The sequence below is a fragment of the Narcine bancroftii genome, chromosome 4, assembly GCF_036971445.1.
Source record: "Narcine bancroftii isolate sNarBan1 chromosome 4, sNarBan1.hap1, whole genome shotgun sequence".
Lineage (NCBI taxonomy): Eukaryota > Metazoa > Chordata > Chondrichthyes > Torpediniformes > Narcinidae > Narcine > Narcine bancroftii.
Window position 1 is genome coordinate 304,090,779 of NC_091472.1, and position 27,817 is coordinate 304,118,595.

The following is a 27,817-nucleotide window of genomic DNA, read 5'->3' on the forward strand; positions in this document are numbered from 1 at the left end:
GATCGCCCATGCCGAACAGCAAAGCACCTTAACAAAGAATATATACTATGAGTGTGTGTAATGTGATGGAATATTTGGGAATGTTTCGGGGAGATAAATTTAGAGTAGGTTACTTATACACACTTTAAAACAGATCTTATTTGAAATACTGAAGAATTCATATTCAGTTACTTTACAGAAACTATGGAGAATGCTTTGCACATTTCACAAGTAGGTGCTAATTGAAATGATGTCATGAAATGAATAGACTATTGTCTTGGAAGAGCCAGGTTGTCTGTTTTGGACCTTTTTGCAAGGCTTTAGACCTCTCTGCAAAGTGCTCACAGAGGTCATTGAGAGGTTTGTTTACCTAAAACAACAGATGGGAGCAGAAGACTGACTCCTATTGTTTGCTGGAGAAGGAGGGGTTTTGCTTGGGAGAGAGAGAGAGAAAGACATGCTGCTGGCAGTTGGAATCTCAGATACAGAGAGAGACAGAAGGGAGATTTTGACTGTGTGTGTGACACAGAAAGTGGTAACAAGCCAGGAGAAGCTTGTTGAAACTAAAACAGAAGCTCCAGAGTGGCGGATGGCTGGAAGTGCTATTTGTCTGATGTTTCTCTTGGAATAAGGGGAACAGAATGGAACTCTGTGCTAGCCTGAAAGAAAGAGGTTATCATCTGGAGAACCCCGATGAGGCAAGTTTCATCAGTAAGACATTGAGGTGACTAATGGTGATACCTCAGTTGTGGAAATTCTGGAACAACACATCTCTCTCTGCAAACCTACAAAAACCTTACTGAGCAGTAACCAATCACCTTTCGAGCACCAAAGCCTGGGGAACTTTACACATGTTAAATTCTGTGCTCAGTATAAGAATTGCCTGCAGCCAGTGAACTTGGAAGAATGAGAAGTGAGATTGAACTGTGAACCAAAGAACTTTTCTTCAATTTACACACACATTACATACATGTGCGCTTAGAATTAGAAGGGGGTTAAGTTGGGTTAGTTAAGTTAATAGTGACAAGTTAAAGTTTGATTCTCTTTTCATGTTTAAAGATAATTAAAAACAACTTTTGTTTAAATAGCTACTTGTGGCTACTGGGTTTTGGGGTCCTTTGGAATGGTAACAGTAATCCAAATTGTCTTATTCACCAGGTGAATATTTCCCATGCTTCCCTCCACCCTGCTCGTGTCCCAGCTCCCTCATTTTCTCAAATTACCATGGCTCCATTGCACAAGACTTTTCAAAAGTATTTTAATATTGCATAACGTTGAAGAAAGTGAATGAAACAAAATCAGAATTTACTGTCATGAAACGACACAAAATTGTTGTTTTGCGGCAGCATTACATGTGTAAATTTCGCAACACATCACATTTTAAGTAAATAAATAAATAGATGTGTGCAGAAGAGGCTGTAAGGCAGAGTCCATTCAGAGATCTTAAAAAAAACGAAGTAGAATTGATGGTGGCAAGTGTCCTATTTCTGGTTCTATGGCTTACAGGTGCTTGAAGCTAAACACTAAAGGTAGACTTCTCAAAGTTTATTGGTGTAGATCTTGGTTAGGGTTAGGGTTAAGCATCGAAATACTTTAATGTTTCAATATTTCGATGCCCAAATATTGTTGGAAAGCCCAAATACACAGCAAAATACTTGAAATTCGCATGACTTTATCAACTATATCCAACAACGTGGTGTCCGAGTTTAAAGTGCCAATCCAGATGACCAACAGCAGCCGCATTTTGACAGTTCACCTCCAGGTCACGAATGAACCTGTTTTAATTGTCAGACCAAACTCTTAGTCTAAGGACTAAATCAATCCATTGAAATCCCTGGCGCTTGCAGGGATTTCCAGCCAAAAGATTAGAGCTGCCGGCTGGGAGCAACGAGACGGCCTTTGCTCGATCAGCACTTACCACTGCTGCGGTCGGCCGCACCGCTCTTGAACAGGCAAACATATTCCGACTGGATCCAGAAAGATGTACGATCCTCACCAGCCGAAATCTATTTGAAAGACGCAGCGTCGCCTTCTCCTATCGAAATGTACCCGCACAAGTCGAGACCTAAATTCGTCCGCCTATCATTCAAGGTCAACTCCGGGACGTGATCTTCTCCCAGACCCTGTGCTGCATCCCTCAGTCGAAAGCCAAATGCTTGAGTTTTCGGTGGCTTAAAAAAAAATCAATGTTCAGAAATAGATTTTGTTTAGAAGTCAATTAAAATGCTTCCCTAGTTCAATGCGTGTTCAGTATTTTTGTTAGGGGTTGTGTCAGACAAGAACAGTTAACAGATTAACGAAATAGTGCTTTCAAAAGCTCCCTTTCCACTTGCATCCCACGAACTTGGCCGTTCAGTGCCCCAGGAAAGAAATGTTGTTTTTGCTCTTCACGTTTGACCCGCGTTCACACTTACAAGGAGCCATCCCCAGGGTTAGGACAGTGACGTCATGCCACAACAACCTGCCCTAAATCCTGATCAATCTTATCGTTGAACAAAATCAATCATTCCTAATTATGCCCAGCCCAGTACGAGCCCTTCAACCCCGTTGGTCATGTGCCGACCTAGATCAACCTTGATAAGAGACCGTGGAAAAGTGCTAGCCATAAATAGCAAGAGCAGACAATTTTGAAAGTGGGGGCAAGTTGGTAGGGCTATCGTGCACAATTTATACCGTGTGGGAAAGTGGGTCGCACTATCGCGCACAATACAGGGAAAAAGCAATGGGGGACCTGCCCTCCCAATGTGACAGAAAAGGCTGTAGGCACAGTTGCATGCATGCATGGAGCACTCATAGAGAGGTTTCTCTGCCACATGGCATTCTGGGAAGTCAGGTCTGCTATTGGTTTTTCCAACGGTCTTTATAAATGGTACACTATAGCGCTACCAATTTTCCCACGTTGTTTAAAAATTGTCTGCTATTGCTATTTATTTCCTCTCTCTCTCTCTCTCTCGCTGTGACTTTCCCATGGCCAAGTTTATACATTCATTTTAATTTTTTCTTCCTTCACATTCCTGCACTCACGCAAACAACTCGGGTCCCAGAAAGCATTTGCTTGTTCTACACTTGCCCGATTGTAACACTGGCATCTGCAGACACTGGGCATTATACGAGAGGTCAAGGCAGTCATCTCACGCTGATATTAAGAAGATTTCCCTTTCGCACCAGACCCTTTTTAGACCGATTGACTGTTAATTCGTGGGACCACTTGTAAGCGTGAAAGGGGCTATAAACTACATCTGATCATTTGTTTGGAATGTCAAAATGGTCATGTGAATCATTTTTGGGAAATATTATTGTATTAAATATGAATTAATGTTGAAATACTGAAAAAAAATACAATTGATCAGGGGAAAGGAGGCTCTGCAAATGCAGAGCTGGAGGAAAGGAGACAGAGGGAAAAGAAAAGTGAGGCTGACAGATCTAGAAGAAAGGAGAAGTAAAAATAGATGGGGTGGGGGTGAGGGGCTAATGGAAACTGGTGAAATTGATGCCATCTGGTTGGAGGGTGTCCTGACAGAATATGAGGTGTTGTTCCTCTTGTCTCAGGGGGTTGAATGACCTAATCCTACATTTGAAAATGTTTGCAAAAAATAACTGAACTTAATAACACTCAGTATGATTTGTGGAAATAGTGAAGTATTATGGAGAGAACCTGTGAATTTCAAATCAGAAAAAACTGTTGAATAATTTCCATTTTTCAGCTATGAATCCTGCAGACATATTATACTTGCAGTGGAATCAGTTCAGAAAAGATTCACTTGGTCAATTCCCAGGAAGAATGGTACTCTTGGAATTTAAATGGATTATATTAATTAAAAAATGTTTTGGTCAGAGCTTGATTGGATACCCCCTGAGGATGGGGAAATCTGCAAGTTGGGAGACACATCTTCAGAATAAGTTCCAATTCAATATGATAAAGATGAGAAAGCATTTCTTCTCTCAGAACGTCTTGAATCCTAATAAATCTCAAAACCAGTGAACAGCACAAGCAGAATCATTGGGCTTATACACATTCAATGATTTGGGAACAATTCTGCTCTCCTGGTCATTCAAATTTCCAAACCAAGCTTGAATGTTAGTAGATTCTACTGACTTCTCTACTTGAAGAGATTTTTTTGTCTTACAAAGGTATTCAGCTTTTCTCATTCAAAAAGGTACAATTAATACAGGTGTCACATGCATTAAGCTCTTGACTATGAGAGTTTTTAAACTGATTTTAAAGACAAAGTTTTAATTTTTTTCTTTGTTCTTTTCCCAATCTTGCTTTCCTTTCTGCATTAAATTTTAGTCTATCATTCTGTCACTGGATTACTTTTTCAATCCTCGAGATAAAGTATGAACTTTGTTGTTCATTGGAGAGTCCAGTTATTCCATTTATCTTGCTATGCTGCTATTATTCATTCTTTAATACATTTTGAGCTGAATGATAAGTGTAACATTGAGGCTTCAATAGATCAGTGGTTCGAGACTGGTCTTGCAAATTGGAGGTGGTGAGTTTGTTCCTTGCTGGGGCCTCGTTTTTGTGAGGGGCGCTGGATAAAGTGGCAACTCTCTGTCTTCTTTACGGTAGACCAAGTTAAAGTGGCAACTCTCTGTCTTCCTTATGGTAGACAAAGTTAAAGAATTTCATGTATGTTACATTCTAAACATAGTATTATGTTTCCATAGTATATCTAATGGTACTGTAACAAACTGTGTCAAAATATGTTTATTCTATTCTCAGACATGATAGTTTAATATGCCATAATTGAACAGAATATTAAAACTTCTCAAACTGTGGTCCAGCTGGATTGGTTTTTTACTCTTCTGGTTCAACTCTCATCTAACCCAGACATATGTAGTCAGGGAATTACCAGCTAACCAGAAAGTGCTGGTAACTCAGACTCTTAAAGAATCAAAACAGAAAGGAGTAAGTTTCACCAACATTTACAATTACAACAAAAAGTTCAGATTTATGGTCAGAATATATGCATGACATCACATACAAACCTGAGATTCCTTTTCCTGGGGGCTAAGCAGAATTTCTGCTTATTGGAAGTGCAAAAAAAACTACTCTCAAAAAAAGATAAGTAAACAAAAGAGAGAAATGTAAACAAGGAAGTGCAAATGTTAAATACAGAAAATAAATATTCAATAATAAATAATGTGCAAAGTAAGTGTCTTAAAAGGAGTCTCTGATTGAGTTTGTTGTTTAGGAGTGTAATGGTGGAGGGGGTAGCAACTGTTCCTGAATTTGGTGCTGCGAGTCTTGTGGTACTGTTATGGGATATGTTAGAATAGCTATGGGTAAAATGTGTCTTTAAAAGAGATAGTTTGTGGAGGTTTAGTTTAAGTTACACTTCACAAACAAGAGTAACACTTCACAAAAAACATTTCACTTAAAATGCAAGAGCTTTGCTGAAGTGACTTTGCAGACACAATGGAACTGCTTTGGAAATTACTTCAAAAGGAGGTGCAAATGGAACATGATGTTGATCATGTCCAGGCTCAGATACTGATAAGATCTTTCGAAAATTGGGTTTGGAGCCTTGGGAGAGGTTTTTTGATTTTTACAAGCAGAGAGAGGAAAAAAAACAAACAGGTGATTTCTCTTTTGGAGAGAGAAAGAGAAGTCAGTTCTACAGCAGCAGTTGAGGCTGCAAAATGGCAAGCTGGCAGGCTTGTTGAAAAACTCCATTTGAAGACGGGCTGTGAGTTCTAAGTTCAGCCTATTCAAAACCCTTGTAGTCCTTACAAGAGGAAATGACTGGCTAGAATGTTTCTCCTGAAGTAAGGGAAACAAGAGGAACTCTGTGGTGACCTGGAAGAAGAGGTCATCAATTGGAAAACCCATGAAGGGGCAAGTTTCTTCAGCAAGACAATGAAGTGACCAATTGGAGGAAATCAGTTTGTGTGTGTCCAACGAGCAACAAATTTCTCTCTGAAACCAACAAGAACCTTCTTGAGCAGTAATCATTTAACTTTAAGCACTAGACCCTGGTACAAATTATAAATGTTAAATTCTGTGCACAGTATGAGAATTGCCTGATACTGGCGAACTTGGAGAAAAGTGAATAATTGTACAGTGAAACAGGGAACTTTCCTGAACATATACACATTACATACATGTGTGCTTAGAATTAGAAAGGGGATAAGTGAATAGCAATAAGTTAAAGATTGATCCTGTTATTATGTTTAAAGAAAATTAAAAGCAACTTTTGTTTAATAACCATTGTCTTGGTGAATTTCTATTGCTGTTGGGTTTTTGAGTCCTCTGAGCTCGTAAAAGTACTTGTACCTCTTCCCTGATGACAGCAGCAAGAACAGAGCATGTCCTAGGTGGTGTTGATCCTTGATGATTGCTGATGCTCTCCAATGGCAGTGCTCCAGGCAGATTTCCCAATGGTGTGGAGAGTTTAACCTACGATGTTCTGGGCAGTGCTCACTACCTTTTACAGGGCTTTATGCTCAGAGGAATTGGTGCCCCCATACCAGGCTGTGATGCAGCCAGTCTGCAGAATTTTTCTTTCTTCACAATGACATTTGTGTGTTGGGTCCAGTCCAGGAAAGATTTTAAATTTGCTCACCCTCTCCACCTCTGAACCCCATAGATCCCTGGATTGTACACCTCTCATTTTCTCCTCCAGACGTCCACAATCAGCTCCTTGATTTTGGTGACATTGAGTGCGAGGTTGTTGTTAGTATATAGATATGTCTTTGGGAGATAATTTGGGAAAGGTGGTTAGAGTAGGTTACATACAAACACTTTAAAACAGATCTTATTTGAAATACTGGAGCTCTGCCCATGCTGGACATATTGGGACCTCAGAGCATTTGCAAGAGCTTTCAAGAGTGCTCAAGAGACTTCACTAATGGATTGTTGTTTACCAAAGCCAACAGATGAAATATCTTGTCAGAGTCGCAGACAGTCTGAGGAAGAACTTGCTGTTCTAAGAGGGTCATGTGGTTTTCCAAGCAGAGAGAGTCAAATAGGCTTTTTCTCAGAGAGAGAAAGAAAGAGAGAGAGAGAGAGAGAGAGAGAGAGAGAGAGAGAGAGAGAGAGAGAGATATCACTTGTACAGTGTTACAGCCAGCAGAAGTAGCTAGGAATGGAACAGGTGAAGCTGGCAAGCTTATGGAAAGCCCCGTTGTAAGATCGCCTGGTCAAAGCCAATGTGGTTCATGCAAGAGGAGAAGACTGGCTGTCTGATGTTTCACTTTGGAATAAGAGAAATGAAAAGGAACTCTGTGGTGACCTGAAAGAAAGAGGTTATCATCTGGAGAACCCTGAAGGGGCAAGTTTCATCAGCAAGACACTGGAGTGGCATATGGAACAACAAATCTCTTTCTGAAAACCAACAAGAACCTTTCTGAGTGGTTACCATTTACCTTTCAAGCACCAAAGATGGGAGAACTTTATAAATGTTAAATTCTGTGCACAGTATAAAAATTGCCTGCAACCAGTAAACTTGGAGGGATGAGAAGTGAGATTGGATTGTGAACCAAAGAACTTTTCTGAACTTACACACACATTACACACATGTGTGCTTAGAATTAGAAGGGGATTAAGTTAGGTTAAGTAAGTCAATTGAGTTAAGTTAAAGTTTGATTCTATTTTCATGTTTAAAGATAATTAAAAGCAACTTTTGTTTAAGTCACCATTTGTCTTGGTGAATATCTATTGCTGCTGGGTTTTGGGGTCCTCTGGGCTCATAACAACACCATTCAGCAACGTTTTCAATCTCTCTCTTGTCTGTTGACTTGTCACTTTTCTTTATATAACCCATTTCTGAGGTATCATCAGCAAATTTATAGATGATGATATTGTTACACCGAGCCACACAGTTACACCGAGCCACACAGTTACACCGAGCCACACAGTTACACCGAGCCACACAGTTACACCGAGCCACACAGTTACAGGTGTAAAGTGAATAGAGCAGGGGCTAAGAATGCAATCCTGTGGTGCTCCAGTACTAGACCACTAGACATCCGGGGCGGCACGGGCTCGTGGGCTGAATTGGCCTGTTACTGTGCTGTATGTCTAAAATAAAAAAAATGCTAAAACTTTAGGAGCAGAAATAGGCTTTCAGCCTATAGAGTCTGCCAAGCTATTTAGTTACGAATTAATCCATTTTCCCACTCAGCCCCATTCTCCAGCCTTCTCCCCATAACCGTTGATGCCCTGGATTATCAAAAACCTCTCAATCTCTACCTTAAATACACCCAATGACTTGGCTTCTACAACGGTGTGTACAAACAAATTCCACAGTTTTTCCATCCTCTGGCTGAAGAAATTACTTCACATCTCTGTTTTAAGCAGATGGAGATTGTGGAAGAGATGTTTTTACCAATCTTCACTGATTGTGGTCTTGAGCTTAGGAAATCCAGGATCAATTTATACAGTGGGGGTTTGAGGCTCAGGTCTTGGAGTATGCTGATCCATTTTGAGGGACAATGGTGTTGACTGCCAAATTGTACTCAATAAAGTACATCAAGATGTATGTGTCTTTGCTGTCCAGGGCTTTGTATAGAGCCAGTGAGATGACAACTACCGTATTCCTGTTGCTGAGATTTTGGAACAGATTCAAGTCACCACTTAGACAGGAGATGATATGCCTCAACACCTGCCTCTCAAAACACTTCATTACTGTGGATGTGAGTGTCACTCATCTGTAGTCATTCAGGCAGGTTACCACACTCTTCTTGGGAACATGTACAATTGAGGCCAGCTTGAAACAGATGGGTACCATGCCAGGCCAAAGTGAAATGTTGAAGATATCTGTGAATACGTCGTCAAATTAGACAGTACAGGTTTTCAATACTTGGCTGTGTACTCTGTCTAGACTGAATGCTTTTCTTGAATTCAGTCCTGAAGGCAGCCCACGTCTGTCCTGGGTAAACTTGTACCTCTCACTTTGTTCGTTTTAGATTGGTCACAGTGCTTGAGCTACCGAAAGAAAACAGACACACGCCGAGAGCACTTCAGTTTATCCAAATCTTTATTACTAAATATGAAGCTGATTTCAAACTACAATATGCAAGTCCTTCCCAATTATACTTATCAACGTCTGGACTGGTCCCAACTGCCGAAGCGAAGCAACGACCGCACACTTTTAGTAGGCAGTCGGGGCGCCGGTAGCAGCTTCTCCACCTCCCCTGACCGGGACATTGGTTGGACTCTAGAAGTTCTTCTTCTTGCTGAGAGACATTTCCACCCCTCAGAGAGTCTCTAACTTCAGCAGCGGAACCACGGCTTATATTACCCAAAAATTGCTTACCCAAGCACCTATCCCCTGCGCAAAAAAAAAATAACCGAGCACGTCTAGGATTCTATCAAATACCACAACTTTCTAGCTTATCACTTTGAATACAACGGTTTACTTAGCTTCAAGGTCTCTCCTGACAGTCTGCGACCAACGATCCCATCAATCTCAAACTTCAGCAACCGGCGAACAAGCAGGAAGATTAAACATTCTTGGTACCAGGTGCCTTTCTGTCAGATCTCTGGGCCTCATGGTGGAATTTAATTGATATCTGCTTTGCAATACTCAGCCTTGCAATCACCAAAAGCATGGTTTAAGCCCTCCATTACAACGTCTTCCTCAGATATTGACAGTAGATGATCATCAGGGGACATGGGGGTGTGCAGTGGTTCTTCCATGTTTTGATGGTCAGAGCGGGTGTAGAAGGCATTGGGAGTGCAGTGTTGCTTTTTCCTATGGCACTGGACTTGGTTTTGGAGCAGATTATGTCATTGAGGGCCTGCCACAGCTGTCAGGTATCCCTCCTGGTTTCCATCTTCGTGGAAACTCCAGTAGGTCATACCTGCTCCTTGTGCAGTGTTCTGGATCTCCAGACTTAGATGCCTGTGATCTGGCTCTCCGCGGGCTCCAGCCAAGGAGCTGAACAGTTTTGCTCAATCCAACAGCTGCTTTGATGAAGTTGTAAGGAAACCCGGTGCGATGACTGTGGTCCTTCAGATCTTCAGCCGAGTTCTTGACCATCACCGCCGACTGTAACCATTCTTCTGCTTCCCGCGACCACCTTCTGATCTCCGGAGCCCCCCCCCCCCAGCGCAGTGGAAGTGACAGGACTCAAACAAGGTACACTCGCAGCTTCCCCTTCGCTCGCTCCGGGGTGCAGTGAGTTCGCCAGCGCCCCCCTCCCCCCCCCCCCAAACGCGGGGGGCTCAGCCTCCTCAGAGGCACATGCCGCTTGAGGTCACGTGAGCCGCGGACCGACCCGCGGATCAATGAGGGCGGATTCGAGCGGCTCCCGCCGCCGCCGGCGATGTGCCGAGTCGGGTTCACGGTGCGGCTCGCCATGAAGGTGCGGGAGTGAGAGCCCGGGGCGCGTGGGTCTGCGGGCGCTCCCGGCCCGGCGGCGGTCGCGGAGCCCAGGGGCGGGGGGCCGTGAGCGGAGCCCGGAGCTCCCGGGCGTGGGAGAGCATGACAGCGTTAGCGGCCGCCTCCTTCTTCTCCAACATCTGTAATTTCGGGGGATGCGGCCTCACCTTCAACACCCTGGCGGAACTCATCGAGCACATTGAAGACATCCACATCGGTAGGTCGCCACGGCGCCGGCTGCCCGCTGCAACCTGAACTTGAGCTGTCAGAGCGGGGCGAGGCCTGGCCTGGCCTGTGATGGGTTCGCGGGAAGCCAGGGCTCCGCGCCCTCCTCCTGAGTGACCCTTTCACGCCTGCAGCGGTGAGTGGGGGGTCCCCGGAGGGTAGGGGCTGCAGGGCGAGGAAAGCGCAGAAGGGGGCGGGGGGTCTTGGAGAGTGGCACCTCTCTCACCGGACCCCGAGAGATGCTCTTCAGGAAGGTGCCCGGCGAATGGGTGTGAAGCGAGCGAGCCCGTTCACCCTCCCATGTCCACTTCCAGTGCCTTACTGTTCATTGCACAGCTCCCTGCCGAGGGCACGAGGTTGCTTTGCCTTTTTTCTGGATTTTTATAAAAACTGCTCTGGACAGATGACCTTTGCTATTTGCTCCTGTCACCCTGGGGGGAAAAGATGCTGGCTGTCCACCTTATTTATTCCTTTCATAATCTTGTAGACCTTTAAGTCGCATCTCTTTGCTCCAAAGAGGAAAGCCTGCCTCAGGAGACATGCTCTCCAAATCCAGGCAACTTCTTTGCACGTTTTCCAAAGCATCCACAGCCTTTCTATAATGAGGCAACCAAAACTGAACCCAATATTCCAAGTTTGGTCTAATGAGACTCTGGAAAAGCTGCAAAATTACCTCACAGCTCTTCAGCTTCAAGTTTATTGTCACCTGATTGGACAAATACAACCCAATGAAACAATGTTCCAAAAATACCATTGTTTAATATCAAAATAGGCTTTAATATTGTCGATTAACGAGTGGCACCTCGTGAGTTTTCATTCCAACTGAACTTAGTCTAATTTTGGTTTAATTTCAGCAAATTGCCGTTGAGTCTGGTCCAGTGGTTCTCAACCTTTTTCCTTTCCACTCACATACCACTTTAAGTATCCCCTCTGCCATCGCTGCTCTGTGATGAGGAAGGGGTTGCTTAAGGTGGAATGTGGGTGGAAAGGGAAAAGGTTGAAAACCACGGTTTTAATCGGACCCAATGTGGACGGTTTCAAAACTCCAAAGGAAATGGACCAAGTTTTCTCAAGCCAAATCTTTCGATTGGGTCGAGAGCAGTGATTCTCAGCCTTCCCTCCCCACTCACCTTAAGCAATCCCTTACTCATCACAGAGCACCAATGGCATAAGGATGACTTAAAGTGGTATGCGAGTGAAAAGAAAAAAGATTGAGAAGCACAACTGATCCCCTGTTAAATTTTTTTAAATTCTTCCCCACAACCTGATCAATTCCACCCCCCACCCCAGATTCTACTACTCACCTACACAAGAGGTAAATTAGAGTGGCCAGTTAACCTACCAACATGCACGTTTCTGGGATGTGGGAAGAAACCCATGGTGTCACAAGGAGAATTAACAATCTCCAGTAGGACAGGTGAGGCAGTAGCTCTTGTATTTCCAACAATGCACCCATAGAATTAATAGCTTTGTTTGCGCAGTTAAATCTGATATATTTTCACTGGTCTTTTCAAAAGCTAAAAATAATATTCAAGCCATATGGTTAAAGAATGAAAGGAATATTTTAAGGCTATTTTCTGTCACTATAAAATTAGATATTTCTTTGTTTTGATTCCAGCTATATAAATTACATTTAAATTTTAAACCTAGAACATTTTTAATTTTCTCTTGTTTTCTGTTCCTTGACATTTGGCCTTTCATACCATTAGGTTCCAGGTTCTGCGAATTATTACTGGCTACGGAATATTGAACATTACACCGTATAGCCCTTCAACCCGTTGTGTTACTTTGACCTATTTAAACCTACTCAACAATGTAAACCTTCCCTACCTCACACCATAACCCTCTATTTTTATTGCGTCCATGTGCCTAAGATTCTTTTAAATGCCCCTATTGTACCAGTCATCACCATGTGGCCTGGCAAAGCATTCCAAGCACCCACTACTTGTGTTTTTGTATATTAATACCTGTCCCTCGTACTTCCCCTAACTCTCTTCCCTTCACCTTGTACAGATGACCTTTGATATTTGCTAATGTCACCCTGGGGGAAAAAGATGCTGGCTGTCCACCTTATTTGTACCTTTCATAATCTTGTTGACCTTTTAAGTTGCATCTCATCCTTCTTTGCTCCAAGGTGGAAAGCCTGTTAACCTGCCTCATAAGACATGTTCTCCAATCCAGGCAACTTCCTGGTAAATCTTCTTTGCACATTTTCCAAAGCATCCACATCCTTTCTATAATGAAGCAATCAAACTGGAACACAATATTCCAAGTTTGGTCTAATGAGACTCTGGAAAAGCTGCAAAATTACCTCACAGCTCTTCAGGTTCAAGTTTATTAATCACCTGATTGTACAAATACAACCCATTGAAACAACGTTCTCTGGTCCACTTCGCAAAAACATGCAAACACACATACAAACATAACATGCATACAAAGAATACATAGGCAGTATGTATATACATATGCATAAAAATATGTTAAATAAATAGTAGACCCTTTGAGGGTTTGTATGTCCAGTTCATCAGTTGTTCAACAGTCTCTCCATCTGTTATCAACTTTATGGTTCAGGACCTTGATACTCCTGTATCTCTTTGTCGGCGGGAGGACCTGAACTCTTTCCCCTAATTAATGAAGGCCAGCATACCACAAGCCTTCGTAATTACCTTATCAACCTGTGCAGCAATCCTGAGATATCTCTGGATGTGGATCCCAAAGACCCTCTGTTTTTCCACACAAGATTCTTGTCATTAACCATGTGCTCCACTTTTACATTTGGCCTTCCAAAATGCATCACTTCACACTTGACTGGATTGATCTCCATCTGCCACTTCTCTGCCCATTTCTGCATCCTAGCTATTATCCAGTTGTAAGCTATGACAACCTTCTACATTATGCACAACACCTTCCATCTTCATGCCATCTGCAAACTTACCAACCTATTCTTTCACTTCTTTGTCCAGGTCATTTATAAAAATCACAAAGAACAGGAGTCCTAGGACAGATCCCTGCGGAACTCCCATTAGTAACTAATCTCCAGGCAGAATATGTTCCATCTATCTCTCTGCAGATATCCAATTCTAAATCTACACAGCCAAGATTCTATGGATCCCATGCCTTGTGACTTTCTGAATGAGTCAACGATGGGGAACCTTGTCAAAGGCTATTTCTTGTTCATTGACCATAATGCCACTATAAAACAGCCTTCTCCTACTCTCCTCTTCTATTTTGGCATTCCAAAGGAATTTACCAATAAATCTTGGTACATTTTTCAGTCACCAGCAATACCCCCACTTCCCCCAACTTCTCTTTCCTAAATGCCTAACTGTCTATGCAGAGGAGATGCAGTTTTTGGACATGTATTTCTTCTCTTTCCACTGTTCACTGCCCCAAACTATTTTAAAATTTGGTGCTGCTCCCAGTAATGCCTTTTGGATGTTTCAAACACAAATTTAGTGTTTTTCTAAGAACCGATTCTTTCTCTCTGCAAGTACAATTCTAAGCTTACTCATCTGTTTATTTCTCTGTCCCATTCTGACTACTGCCTTCAATCACTGCAGGTGTAAGGTTTAGGTTCCACTAGAGCTCCACATTATTTCAAGCGACAGCATTTTTTACCAAATTAAGTACAGTAAAGTCTAATTCATCAAGCTGAACAATGTTAATTTATGATGCTGTTTATCCCATTCAGATGTCATTTGAGCACTTCTGGTTGACTTGCACCATTATCTCTTATGTCATTAATCTCAACATATTTCTATTTAATTAATCCTATTTTCTATTCTCTTTCTCTACACTTTAAAATGTATTTATCTGTAACTTTTCCCTTTTGATGTTTTCTGCATTTGATGAATTTGTGGGTACAGTTTGAGAAGGACTTGCCTATCTAACTACATTTTGTCAACCTTAGAAATAAGAAGCTGAATTAAGCTATTCAGGCTTTCAAATTTAATCTGCCATTCAACAGGTTGATCATTCAAATTCATACCCCTCTTTGGCCACCAGTACTTGAATATATTTAATGAACTGGCCTTTATTGCCTTCTGTGGGAGAGAATTTATTGGGTTCACTGCTCATCAAATGAAGACATTCACCTTCATCTCAGTTCTAAATGTTCAGTTTAACATAACCCTGGTGTGTTCTTCCGAATCAGGAACATAATTCCTAAATTTGGCTTGTCCTGTCCTGTCAGAATTTTAAATGTTAATGAGATATTCTTTTTATTTTTCTAGACTCTAGTTAATGTAAGCCAAATCACCTCAAACTCTTTATATTGTCTGATCCAGTGGTTATCAAACTTTTTTGGGCTCCCAGGCCACATCCCTAGCACCCCCCCACCCCCACCCTACCCTCCCCAGCACACAGATACAACAAACACGCATCTCTTTCTTGGTATTAGGTCTACTGCAAATTTAAAAGAACAAATAATCTAGCACTATAAACAAGTGTATGTATTTTACAATTAAAACTCATAGCAAACCAAAAAATTTAGCAATACAAAAGAGTAATTTTACATCTCACCTGTAATTACATTGTCTCTATATTTTTAATATATTGCCTACACTTTTTGTTTGCTGTGCTGTGGCCATATTTTATTCTGCAACAAAAAATAAGTTATTTGTAACTTGTCCCCGAGTGGTTGCTATCCCTGGCGGTCACCCCCACCCCCTCCTCACCTAATGGATAGCGCACAATGAGCATTGTGGGCTGAGTTTGCTGGAAACGTTTGGACCGCCTATTGATCCTCACCACACCCTTAGATCTTACCACTGCCCCGGGGTGGGGGGGGGGGCACTGTCTAGTTTGGGAATGACTGGTCGAAACTATCAATCCTGGAATCTGATGAACCTTTACTGCAACAACCTCCCCTCTTCACCCCATTCCCCCCTCCCACCTTGGGTACCCTTTGCAAGAACAATTTTTATCAGGTAAAGAGAGCAAGGCCCCACAAATGGCCATAAAACATCTTTGGTCCTGTGCTCCAATTCCTCTCATTATTAAGGCAAACATATCATGCAAGTTTTGAAGACCTGTTGCACATAATGTTACTTTCATCATCTGGTGTTGAAAGATGTACAGGGTTAATCTTGCACCAACCCATTTTCTAATCCAGCACAGTTTGAATAATAATCTGAATCATTTTTTTTGGTGCTCAATTCCACAAAAAAATGGTGGTGCTGGTGATTTGATTCACAGCACAATTTGGCCGTGTAAAGGCGTTAAACAACCTGTTTAAAATTCTATGACTGTGGGGTCTGGGCCCAAGATGGTGGCACCTATGTTTTGCAGTGGCCTCAAGGGGTTGCAGTTTGTGGTGAAGTAGAGGACTGTGCAGGGCACCAGAAAATGGGTAGACAATTCCTCCTCTTACCCTTCCTGTTTGAGAAGAAGCAGAGGAAATAATCCATGGACAGTGACCACAGTGCTGGGCCAGTAAGTGGCTCTGAAGATGTTGGTGATGAGGTGAGGAGCCCACGTGGGCCACTGGCAACTGCAGTCAAAGGACTTGCACCAGGCTATGGACTGCTGGAGGCTGCCTTGAGACTGGCTGAACTGAGATGCATGAGGGTGGTGAAGGTGCTGAGAGCTTGTGGAGGTTTGGATCTGGAGCTTAGGTTGCTGATGGTTTGGACTGAAGGCTGTGTGTCTGCAAAGGCTGTGTGAGTGCAGGAGGCAAATCCATGGACGCTGAGTGATTCTGGGGGAATTCTCTTCCACTTCTTTTTCTCTGATTATAAGGGGTGCCAGGCAATTTCTGCAGATGGTGAATTTTTGTCTGCCTTTCAGTAGACTAAAGGAAATTTCTGTTTTATTACATGACGGTAAAAGAATCTTGAATTAACTTCAGTTGAATCATATCTGCCATTCATCCACTCATCCAACTTGTTCAAAGCAACAAGGCAAGAATTTTAATGCACACGTATTTTACTTTCATATCATCACCTCCTCTCACTCAAGCATCTCTCCATTCTTCTCATTGTAGGTGCTCTCTCCCTCTTATGTTGTTTCAAACTTTGAGATATTACATTTAATTTCTGCATCGTGATAATTAATTGTATATTGTGAATAGCTGAGGTCCAAGTACCGAAGCTTGCAAAAATCAGTAATCACTCATTACGATTCAGAAAAGAATGCATTTGTTCCTTACTGTTTCCTATCCCTGATCCATGTGCCTTATTTTTACAAGTATGTTAGTAAGGAATAACATGAAATCACTATGAAGAGGTGGCAAAGGATGAGAAGACACTGTTGGCAGTTGTATACAGAATACCAAACAGTAGCCTAGATGCGGACAACCAGTCACAACAGCAAATAGAAAAGATGTGTTGGAAGGGCAATGTTAGATTTTAATATGCAAATAGATTGGGAAGTGAATCATGGAAATCTGCAGACACTCTGATTGTAGTAAAAACATCATAAATACTGGAGGAACTCAGCTGGGCTTTTACTGCATCCATAGAATGTAAAGATGTATTAGTGACATTTTGGGCCTGTCCTCCTTCAAGATATAAGCAAAAGGCAGGCATTTCAAGAAAGACTGGGAGATAAAGGGGGAAGAATGGGAGTGGGAGGAGTCCAGTCCAACAAACATCAGGTGTTAATTGGATATGATGAGGAAAGGTTAGAATTGTGTTTGGCTCTGAAAGAAGACAGAGGGAAAAGGGAAGAGAGAGAGAACTAGAGGAAAATATATAGAGGAGGGGGTGTTAACAGAAACCAGGGAAGTCTATGTAAATGCCATCTGGTTGAAGGGAGCCCAGGCGGAAGATGAGGTGTTGTTCCTCCATTTTGTGGGTGGTCTCAGTCTGGCAGTGCATGAGACCATGGTCAGACATGTCAGCAAGGGAATGGGATGGGGAATTGAAATGGGTGGCCACTGGGAGATCCATGGTATTGCCACAGTCAGAACCGAGGTGCTCAATGGGCATAGAAGGAAGCAAAAATTCGTGAGAAGATGGAATACTGGGAAGCTTTTAAAATCATACAGAAGGCAACTATGAAGGTCATTAGGAAAGAAAAGAACTTTGAAAAGAAGCTAGCAAATTATATAAAAAAGGATACTAATATCTTTTTAACTATGTTAAGAGTAAAAATGAGGCAAGTACAGATAGAAAATGATGCTGGAGAAATTGAAAAGGGAGATAGGGAAATGGCAAAGGAACTGAACGAGTACTTTGCAATTGTGTTTACTGTTGAAGACATTAGAGGTTTATTGGTTTTTCAAGGGTGTCAGAGAAGAGAGGTGAAGGGTGTCATGATCACCAGCGAAAGAGAGTGCTTGGGCAGCTGAAAAGGTCTAAGTATAGAGAAGACTCCTGGACCATATGAAAAGCATCCTTGGGTTCTGAAAGAATCAACTAAAGAGATTGTGGAGGTACTGGTAATGATTTTCCAAGAATCAATAGATTCTGGCATGGTTCTGGAGGATTGGAAAATTGCAAAGGTCACTCCATTATTTGAAAAGGGAGGGAGGCAGCAGAAAGGAAATTATAGACCTGTTCGCCTAATGTGAGTGGTTGGGAAGTTGTTAGAGTTGATTGATAAAGATGAAGTTACAGAGTACCTGGAGGTGCATGACAAGATGGCCCAAAGTCAGCATGGTTTCCTTAGAGAAATTCTTGCCTGACAAACTTAATGCATTTTTTTGAGGAAACTGCAAGGAGGTTAGACCAGAGGATGTCAACCTTTTTCTTTCCACTTGCATACTACTTTAAGTATTCCCTATGCCATAGGTTCTCTGTGATTAGTAAGGGATTGCTTAATGTGGTATTTGGGTGAAAAGAAAAAGTTTGAAACCCACTGTTTTAATTGGACCTAATTGATTCGTTATGTGCACGGTTTCATAACTCCAAAGGAAATGGGCAATGACAATTTTTCTCAAGCAAAATATTTCAGTAAAAATTGGGTGTAGAGCAGTGATTCTCAGCCTTCCCTTCCCACTCACATACCACCTTAAGCAATCCCTTACTAATCACAGAGCACCGATGGCATAGGGATTACTTAAAGTGGGATGTGAATGGAAAGAAAAAGGTTAAGATCCATTGGGTTAGATAAAGGACATGCAGTGGATGTTGTATATTTTGACTTTCAAAGGTTTTTGACTTTCAAAGGTCTTTGACAGGGTTCTGCTCATGAGGATGCTTCACAAATTGAGAGTCGATAGAATTATTGGAAAGATACTGGCAAGGGTAGAGCATTGGCTGATTAGCAGGAAACAGTGGGAATAAAGGCATCCTCTTCTGGTGTTCTGCAGAGGACAGTGTTGAAACCACTTCTTTTTACGTTGTATATTAATGATTTGGATTGTGGAATAAATGGCATTGTGGCTAAATTTGCAGATGAGATAAAAGGAGGTGAAGGTGCAGGTCGTGATGAGGAAATGTTGAGGCTGCAAAGAGACTGGACGGATTAGGAGAATGGACAAAGAAGTGGCAAATAAAGTACAATGTGGGGAAGTGTATGGTCATCCTTTTTGATAGATAGGTGGACTATGATTTGGATGGGGAGAAAATTCAAAATTTGGAAGTGTAAATGGACTTGGGCGTCCTCGTGTAGGATACTCCAAAGGTTAACTCCAGGTTGAGTTGGTGATGAAGGCGGCAAATGCAATGTTGGCATTTGTATCTAGAGGAATAGGATACAAGAGTAGACCCATTCACTTGAAGGAACAAAACAGCTGAACCACTTCTGGCGATGGCAAACATGTAAAGAGTACATGGATGTACTACAACAATTGTTTATTCTTGTCTCGCACAAAAGTAAAACGAATTGTCCCAAAAAAAAGAGAAACCAAAGGACTGGAGTAGGTTTAGAAACCAATAGAGGAGAGAGGGATTAATTAAGAGAATATAAGAGTAATCTTGTTTTGACAACTGAATGCAAAAACTTATCTGGCCATCCTGTTTCTGTGGCTAACTAGTGGCTTGCACCTTGCTTTATAACCTCGGTATTTCTGTTCACGAAGTTTCCTGTGGACAGTAGGTCATTGACACATCCACATTTGCTTCCTGAAGAGTGTTTCTGCTCTTTCAGACAGGTGTTTGGGGATTTTTATTCATTATGAAGAGAACTCTTCTGTTATCAGCAGTGGAGGTTTTCCTTGGCCAACCAATTCCCTTGTGATTACTGAGGTGAGCAGTGCGCTCTTTCTTCTGAATGATTTTCTAAACCGTTGACTTTGGTGATCCTAAGGTTTGGAAGATATCTTGCTATTTCTTTGACTTCCATTGCCATGTTGAAAAATGGCAACTATAGACTCCAAAGGTGAACAAAAGCTTAGAAGCAAGCCTTTTACCTGCACCAATGAAGCAAGTAAACATACCCGAGTAATCACAAACATCTGTGAAGCCAAATGTCCCAAACATTATAGTGCCCTGAAATGGGGGAACTATGTATAAAAAAATTGAGGTAAAGGAAAAAAAAAGTGCCAAACATAATGGAGGGCACTGTAAACCAGGTCCACTGTCCTGCCCTCCTCATTCCTCTCTTCAAAAATCTCTATCTCATATGTGAGACACAGTGCCCTATTCGCAAAGCCATGCTGACTACTGCTAAACGATCCTTGCCTATTCAAATGTGGTCCCTCAGAATCCCCTCATCTCCAGCAACTTGCCCACTACTTAGGTCAAGCTCAATGACTTGTGCTTCACGGACTTTCTTTGCTGTGCTTTATTAAAATAATGCTGCCTTCCAGTCTTCTGGCACTGCACCTGAGACTAAAGATCATGGCACTATATCTGTAAAGGCCTCTGCAATTTCTTCCCTAACTTCCCACAAGTTCCGAGGATGCACTTCATCAGGCCTATGGATTTGTCCACCATCATGTGCTTGAAAGCCTCCTCGAGAATATCTTTTCCAAACATTGCTGCAATTGTCTTTTATAATTAAAAAAACAATCTCCCCCTCCTTTTTCCTCCACCTCTAATCATGCCTGTAGCATCTACACCTTAGGCCACACATGTCAAACTCAGGCCCGCGGGCCAAATTTGGCCCGAGATATAATTATATTTGGCCCGCAAGATCATATCAAATATGTATTAGAGCTGGCCCGCTGGCCGCCGCGCCAGTATAGCGCATGCACAGCTAATACTACAAATCCCAGAATGCTTTGCAAATGCGTTGGCACCGGCCCGTCAGCCCGCTGATCGCCTCCACCTCCTCTCTTTACTTTCATTAGTATCTGCGACCTGTCGCCCAACTCACATGTAATAAACCCCTTACGAAAAATGGCCAAACGAAAGACAGAAAACAGGACCTTTCAAGTCAGGTGGGAGGCAGACTATATGTTCATCATTTTAAAAGACAAACCTGTTTGTCATTGAAGCAAGTTGTTATTTTTTTGACTTGTTGGCTTGTGAAAAAAAATACATTTAAAAGGAGCTTAAAGGCTATAGAGAAATATTATTGATTGAATATTTTATTTCTCATTTGTTAATGCTTCTTCTGGAAAGAGTTTAACCAAAACTATTATTAAACATTTATTTTAATAAGAAAAAGTTTAACATTACATATGTTGAAAGAAGAGAAAACATGCAGATGTTGTTGAAAATTTTCAATGAATATCTAGTTTGGCCCACGACTTGGTCCAAGTTTTTAATTTTGGCCCTCCGTGAATTTGAGTTTGACACTCCTGCCTTAGAACATTGATTGCCAGTCTTGCCCTTCTCTTGGCTACATTTCTTTTGTCATAATATCCCTGATCCCAAAGTTAATTCACAACCTGAGTTTGTCTTCCCTGCTAAGCCTCTCGCATTGAAATAAATGCAATTTAAACCACCAGTCTTTCTCTTTGCCTGTCCTGTCAATTAAACTGGATCGCTTTGACTACAGTATTTGCCCTCAAATTCTCATCTGCCTCATTTCTGCTCTGGGCTCAAAACCCAGATAATCTAGTTTAAATACTTCTGACTACCACTCTCAAATCTCCTTGGTCTCCCTGCACTTCAGGTTGCACCATTTCCTCTTGCACAGATTACATCTGCCCTTGAAGAACACCCAATGATGGAAAAATATTAATCCCTGTTTCCTGCACCAGCTCCTCAGACAATTATGCACCTAGGCCACACATGTCAAACTCAGGCCCGCGGGCCAAATTTGGCCCGCGATATAATTATATTTGGCCCGCAAGATCATTTCAAAAATGATTTAGAGGTGGCCCGCCCTGCAACGACAGCCGATACTGTTTTTTTGATAATGTCACCCCCACCATCCTCCCCCTTCATTGCACATCCTTCCCCACCCCCTAACTATCCCCTTAAAAGATGGCCAGAATATTCTCAAAAAGGAATCCAGAATGGTAAAGTTCCACAAACCTTCTGCTGGGAATCCTAACAACACCCGGGCATCAGATCCACGGGACACGGAGGGAGCAAGAGTGTCGCAGGTTGACCGTGCAAACTTTAAGAATGGGGAAAACAAAATTGTAACACGAGAAGTCCGTCGATGTCATCAGCCGGCAAGCCAGTTGGAAGGCTCCCCGCACAACCAGTCACTTCTCCCACCTGTCGAGCGGTGCGGCGGATGGGCGAGCGCCTGTGATTTCCTGTCGGCGCGACGGGCATGGCAGGCTGCGCACGGCCCCCGGGCAGCGCGAGCCCCGCGCGACTGGCACCGGACGGCCCTTCCACAGCGCGAGCGCACTTCTCCCGGTCGCCACGGCCTTCAGCGCTTGCACCCGTGCGGACCTCAGGGACGGCTGGTTCGGCCCTGCACGTGAAGAGAGAGATGGTGGCTGTCCGCAAAGGCTGATCGGCAGCGCGCTGGGCCTGAGTGGGTGGGTAAGCAGGGGTGGGCAGAGGGTGTAGGTGAGGAGTAATGGCAGGGGAAGTTATGGTGGTGCGAGGGGCAGTTAGAGGGAGGGATGAGTAGAAGGAGGGGTGGATAGGGAAGAGGTAGAAGGGGAGGGGCAGGGCGAGTAGGGGAGGGGTGATTAGAGGGTGAGAGACGGGTAGAGGGAGGAACGGGTTGAGGGGAGAGGCAGTAGAGGGGCGTGTATAGGATGGGGTGGGTAGAGGTAGAGCGAGTGGAGTGAGGGGTGAGTAGAGGTTGGGTAAAGGACTGGTCAGGTAGAGGGATGGTGGGTCAAGGGTGAATAGAGGCCTAGAGCCTGAGGAGTGAGCAGGAAATGCTGAGTCCTGATGCAGGCCAAAATGGACACAGCCTGTGAATGCTGACTACATCTCCACAGGGACCAAATAGGTTTCCCTCAGGTCAAGCAAAGGGTGAACTTGAGCTATCTACTCCTGACCTGTAACATTATCCTCCTAAAGTTATATCCTAAAGTTTAACATTACATATGTTGAAAGAAGAGAAAACATGCAGATGTTGTTGAAAATTTTCAATAAATATTTAGTTCGTCCCTCGACTTAGTCCAAGTTTTTAATTTTGGCCCTCCGTGAATTTGAGTTTGACATCCCTGACCTAGACTATCCTATTCCTAACCTCAAGAACACATGACACTGAGAGTAACCCATGAGGTCCTGCATTTTAGTCTCTTTTCTCTATTCCTATATTCCTGCTGCAGGACTTTGTGTATATTAGCATCAACAACAAATGTAGGAACAGGGACAATGTTTCCCATTCCACTTGAAAAGGTTGATAAAGCAGTTCAAAATCATTGGGTTTTGGACAGTGCTCAGAGCACTGGTTGAGATGGCTGAGCTCAAAGGATATGACTTTCCTTCTGTCTCCTTTCACAGAGCCAAAAATCAGTTCTCACTCCTCCTCTTATCATATCCAAATAGCACTTTTTGTTGGTCTGAACTCCTCCCCCACCCAGCTTTCCGTTTCTTTACTGTTGCGCCATCCTATTCTTTGCTTAATCTTTGAAGAAGAGCTCAGGCCTGAAATGTCGGTAATACATCTTTACCTCCTATGGGCCCTGTGAGACTGACTGAGTTCCTCTAGCATTTCTGTATGTTTTTACTGCAATCGCAGCATCAGCCAACTTTCAAGTTTCATTCTATGACTATCTATTGGAATGTTTTGCCTTTTGTGCTCATTGATTTCAGTTTTATCTGGTCTCTTTGTCACACTGGTCAACTCCTTACTATTTTTTTAAGTGTGGTCACTCTTGCATCAACTCTTAGAGTTCAGCTCTTTTGTCTATGTTGGATCAAAGCTAAGATATCTGAAGTTAAGTAGCCCAGGCAACAAAAAAAACCAGGGTCTCAAAGGAATGAATAAATGCCACTTGATATCATTGTGGATGACACATAATTTTGCTGATGGTTGAATTGGACTGAATGTGCAATAATTAGCTGCTTTGGATTTGAACTGCATTTTCTGAATAGGACCTACATTGGGTATTTTTCACATTGATGGGTAGAAGACGCTAGATTAGAAAAGGTTGATTAGAGACCTGGTTAGTTCTGGAGCAAGTCTTCGATATTTGAGCTGGTATGTTGATTGGGTCTCATCTGTTTGTTGATGCCATATGGAACAAATTGAATTTTCTGAAGACTAAGTTTGGTGTGGAGGGAGGGGTGCTTCATGTACCCCCTATAGCCAAACATGGAAAGTTATTTAAAAAATTGAGATACTGAATCAGTGCATAGAAAGAAAGAAAGAATTAATCAAGGATGGTTAGGGTGAGATCCTGTCTGTCAAATTTAATTGTTTTGTATTTTTGAAGCCATAAGAACACGTGGATAAGAGTTATGTGGTTGATGGAGTCATCAGAAAAGTCTTTAATGATGTCTGGTATGGAAGACTAAGTTCATCCTTTGGGACCAAGAACAAATCAAAAAATTATTTTCTTAATTGTTTATAATAAACTTTTCTGTAGTTCCACTGGCAGGCATGTCGTAGATTTTTCGACCTTAAGAAGTACCCAGTTTCTGTCTTCAATAAGAGTGGACTTGGGGGCAGTTCTTTTGAAAAGAGAATACTGAAGAGGAGAGATGATATTGAGTGTTTATTGCTGTATGTCCTATAGAACAAGATAGGAGCTTAAATGTAAGCTTGACCTAGAATTGAGTTTTGAAGCACTGGCAGGTTGAAGAATAGATTTAATTGAAATTAATTTTTAAAATAATATTAGGTGGTTTGGAAAGTCCTACCTTGAGATCCATAAGCTTGTGATTAAAGGATCTGAATCTGAACAGGAAGAGTACCGAGAAACATAGAGTTGTTGTTAATGGAAATGCAAAGTATTATAACGAAATCAAGAATATAGAGATACTGAGAATGAAAAAACATAATGGTTCAACTGTAAAACTGTTTTGGGCAGCATGGTTAATGTAATGGCTTGTGCAATGCTGTTACAGCGGCAGTGATTGAGACTGGGGTTTGCATCCCACGCTGTTTGTAAGGAGTATGTACATTTTCTCTGTGTCTGTGTGGGTTTCCTCCAGTTTCCTCCCACCATTCAAAACTTTCCGGGGGTTGTAGGTTAATTGGGTGGCAAGGGCTCGTGGGCTGAAAGGGACGGTTACGATGCTGTATAAATTTTAAATAATTTTAAAATGTGACATTGTGGAGTGAACTGCAATCTAAATATTGATTATAAAATTTTCAAGAAAGAAAGAAGAAAGGGACTTGATGTGGCTTTATAAATCAAGAACCTATTTGTATAATAAAAGAGCTCTTGCTTGCACATGCCTGTAGATTGTGTTATGTTAGAAATATAGTGAAGAATGTGGACAAAATGGGAATGGGCTCCTGCTGATGTGTTTCCATAATTTGTTTGCGATCTCCCCAGTTAGTCATGCAAGGTGTAATTGGGATCTGCTATTTTGTCCATAATATAATAGAAAATATTGAGAGAATAATTTGGATACATTTTTAACTAATCTCTTTTCCAATTTAGTGAAAAATTTTGCTATAATTATCTTCCACCATCTTTGGAATTTTAGGATAATTTTATCAACCAAGGAATATTTTGTGCAGGCTTTGGATATTTGTTTTGTTACTCAAATGTTCACTTTGCTTAGTTAAAGGAAATGTATGAGAATGATGGCAGTGAAACATGAGAGTCTGCAGACTTTGTGATTGTAGTAAAAATGCACTGAAATACTGGAGGAACTCCGCTGGTCTTTCAGGCATCCGTAGGAGTAAAAGATATAATATTGTTGACTTTTGGGGCCTGAAGAATAAACAGAATGAGCAAAAAAAACCAAGAAATCTCAGAATAGAGACAGCGCTGGCTGGGGGAAGGAGTCCAGACCAACAAAATGTGTTAATTGGATATGATAAGGGAAGAAATGAGAAATGATGACTTGTACAAAGGCAATGTGTAAAGGCTCTCTGAGGGCTTGTGTCAGACTGGCTAGGGTAAGCAGTGCAGTTAATCATTGCTTTGATGCCAGTCTTGGAATTATGTTGGAGTCAGCACGATGAACGTTTCAAGTGCTGAGCATTATTGGTGGCTGCTGCATTTGTTGACAGACTGGATCCTACATCATCTCGTCTCCTCCCTGTTCAATGTGAGAGAAGCTGCTGTCTCCTCTCTTTTGATTACCAAGCTTCCTCTAGCCCAAGGTTTCCCTGTAGTAACAGGCTCAGTAGCAGCAACCCGTATGCAGCAGAAGGGTGGACAGGGCTGGGTTCCCAGCATTGCCATTTGTTTAGTCAGTGCATTGCATCAATATGATGTGCAGCTATGAGTGTTCAGACTGAAAGATCATGGCTACTGATGAGTACCAGTCTACTATCCATCCAAGTTGTTTTTGACTTTGCTATGTTGATCTGAAGTAAGGAGTTAGTTGGTGATTGGTTAAGATGGAAAAAAAATGACAACTAAATAAATACATTGTTAGAATTTCCCTTGTGCTGAAGCATTTTTAATTGTGTTACATATACCAGATAATAAATTAGTAATCATAAATCAATGTCTCTTATCCTGTGGGATACATGACTAAATCATGTGCAGGTTAAGTGTGAAATCTGACTCAATGGGTTTGTGTTGACAATAGGCAGTGCCAAAGAATTTTAAGGAAACCACATTGGACATGTTTTGGTGTGATCATTTTCTTTATTTTTTATTTTTATTTTTCATACTATGAACCATACTGACCAAAATACACACAAACATTTGCCTCTTGAATATACACAGTGTCATTTTCTCCCCTTTCCCCCCCCCTTCCCTCCCGCCTTCAACCCCCCTCCCCACTCACTCAATGTTCAACGTATATGATACATTAAACAATGCCATCACACAATGAAAATAAACAAGAAATTTGTGTCATCTATGTTTACATACTGGGTCAGTTCATTTCGTCCTCTTCTCCTTCTGTCATTTTAGGTGGTGGAGGTCCGCGGTAGGACTTCTGTTGTGTTCCAAATTTGTTCGAATAGTGTGATGTTATTTCTTAAATTGTATGTCATTTTGATGGGAAAATGAACGAGGATTAAATGATTTTAAAAGCGAAAGTAGCTGATCCAACTTAAAAGGAAGGCTTTCAGATACAAAACAGAATAAAATACAGATCAAGTATATTCTGATTAGGAATGAAGTTGTGTGCAAGGGGTTTGGGCTCTATTGCTTGAAGGAAATGGAGTACAATTTTTTTTAGACTTTTGAAGTGAGAAAATTGTAAAGTTGTGATTATTAAATGGCAAGTTAGCAGAAATATGTAAAAAGCAGCAAGTTACTGTTGAGTTATCCTGTCATTTGAGAAATTGGGTAATACAGTATTCACAAAGATTTTTGCATTTAAATTTATGATATATTTTTTAAAAATCAGTATAAAAGTTGTTTTTCCAAATGTTTTTTTAAAGATAAAATTGAATTGTCCTCTGCCACTTTGAAATTTTTTTTTGGAAAATTTTATGGTTGCTCTGGGAGATATCAAGCTGAAGAATTAGCCACACAAAGTTGGTGAAGATGAGCTAATTTGCCTTGAATTAAAGTGCAGACTTGTGCTTTAAAATGGATATCTGTTTCTTGCATGTACACCTTTATTGTCTCTGAATGTTGAGGTGAAATACAGTTGTAATTTGCTTTTATTGTATGATAGGTAAACAGAAAATAAGAGTCTTTTAATGTAGGCAGTACAATTTTTGTATAATTTTGCAATAAGAAAATATTAACCTGCATATTTGCGTAAGATAAACCACTGCTCTTATGTCCATTATAATCTTCTGCTGTTTCAATGCCATAAAGTTGATTTCTATTGTAAATTATCAGATGTCAAAAAAAATTGTGAATGCAAAATCTCTTTAAGAAATATTTTTACAATGTAAATAATAAAATGTGATACTATTTTAATAACGGTGAAAATTACCAGAAATTACTGGGCCATGACAGATTGTATTTGAGAGTGAGCAGTCTAAAAATAGGA

General features: G+C 41.6%; 1 protein-coding gene across 5 annotated transcripts in view; it reads left to right on the forward strand.

Annotated features, from left to right (window-relative positions):
- The first annotated feature begins 10,205 nt into the window (after window positions 1-10,205).
- Window positions 10,206-27,817, forward strand: part of LOC138762198 (juxtaposed with another zinc finger protein 1-like) — a 163,372-nt gene continuing 145,760 nt past the window's right edge. For 4 of the 5 annotated variants that reach the window (XR_011356814.1, XR_011356815.1, XR_011356813.1 and 1 more), the window contains exon 1: window positions 10,206-10,527. Coding sequence is in view for 1 of the 5 variants with exons in the window: in XM_069935792.1 (XP_069791893.1) it covers window positions 10,413-10,527 (115 nt within the window). In the remaining 4 variants the exon portion in view is untranslated. The remainder of the gene's footprint in view (window positions 10,528-27,817) is intronic. The other variant, XM_069935793.1, reaches the window with a different exon arrangement.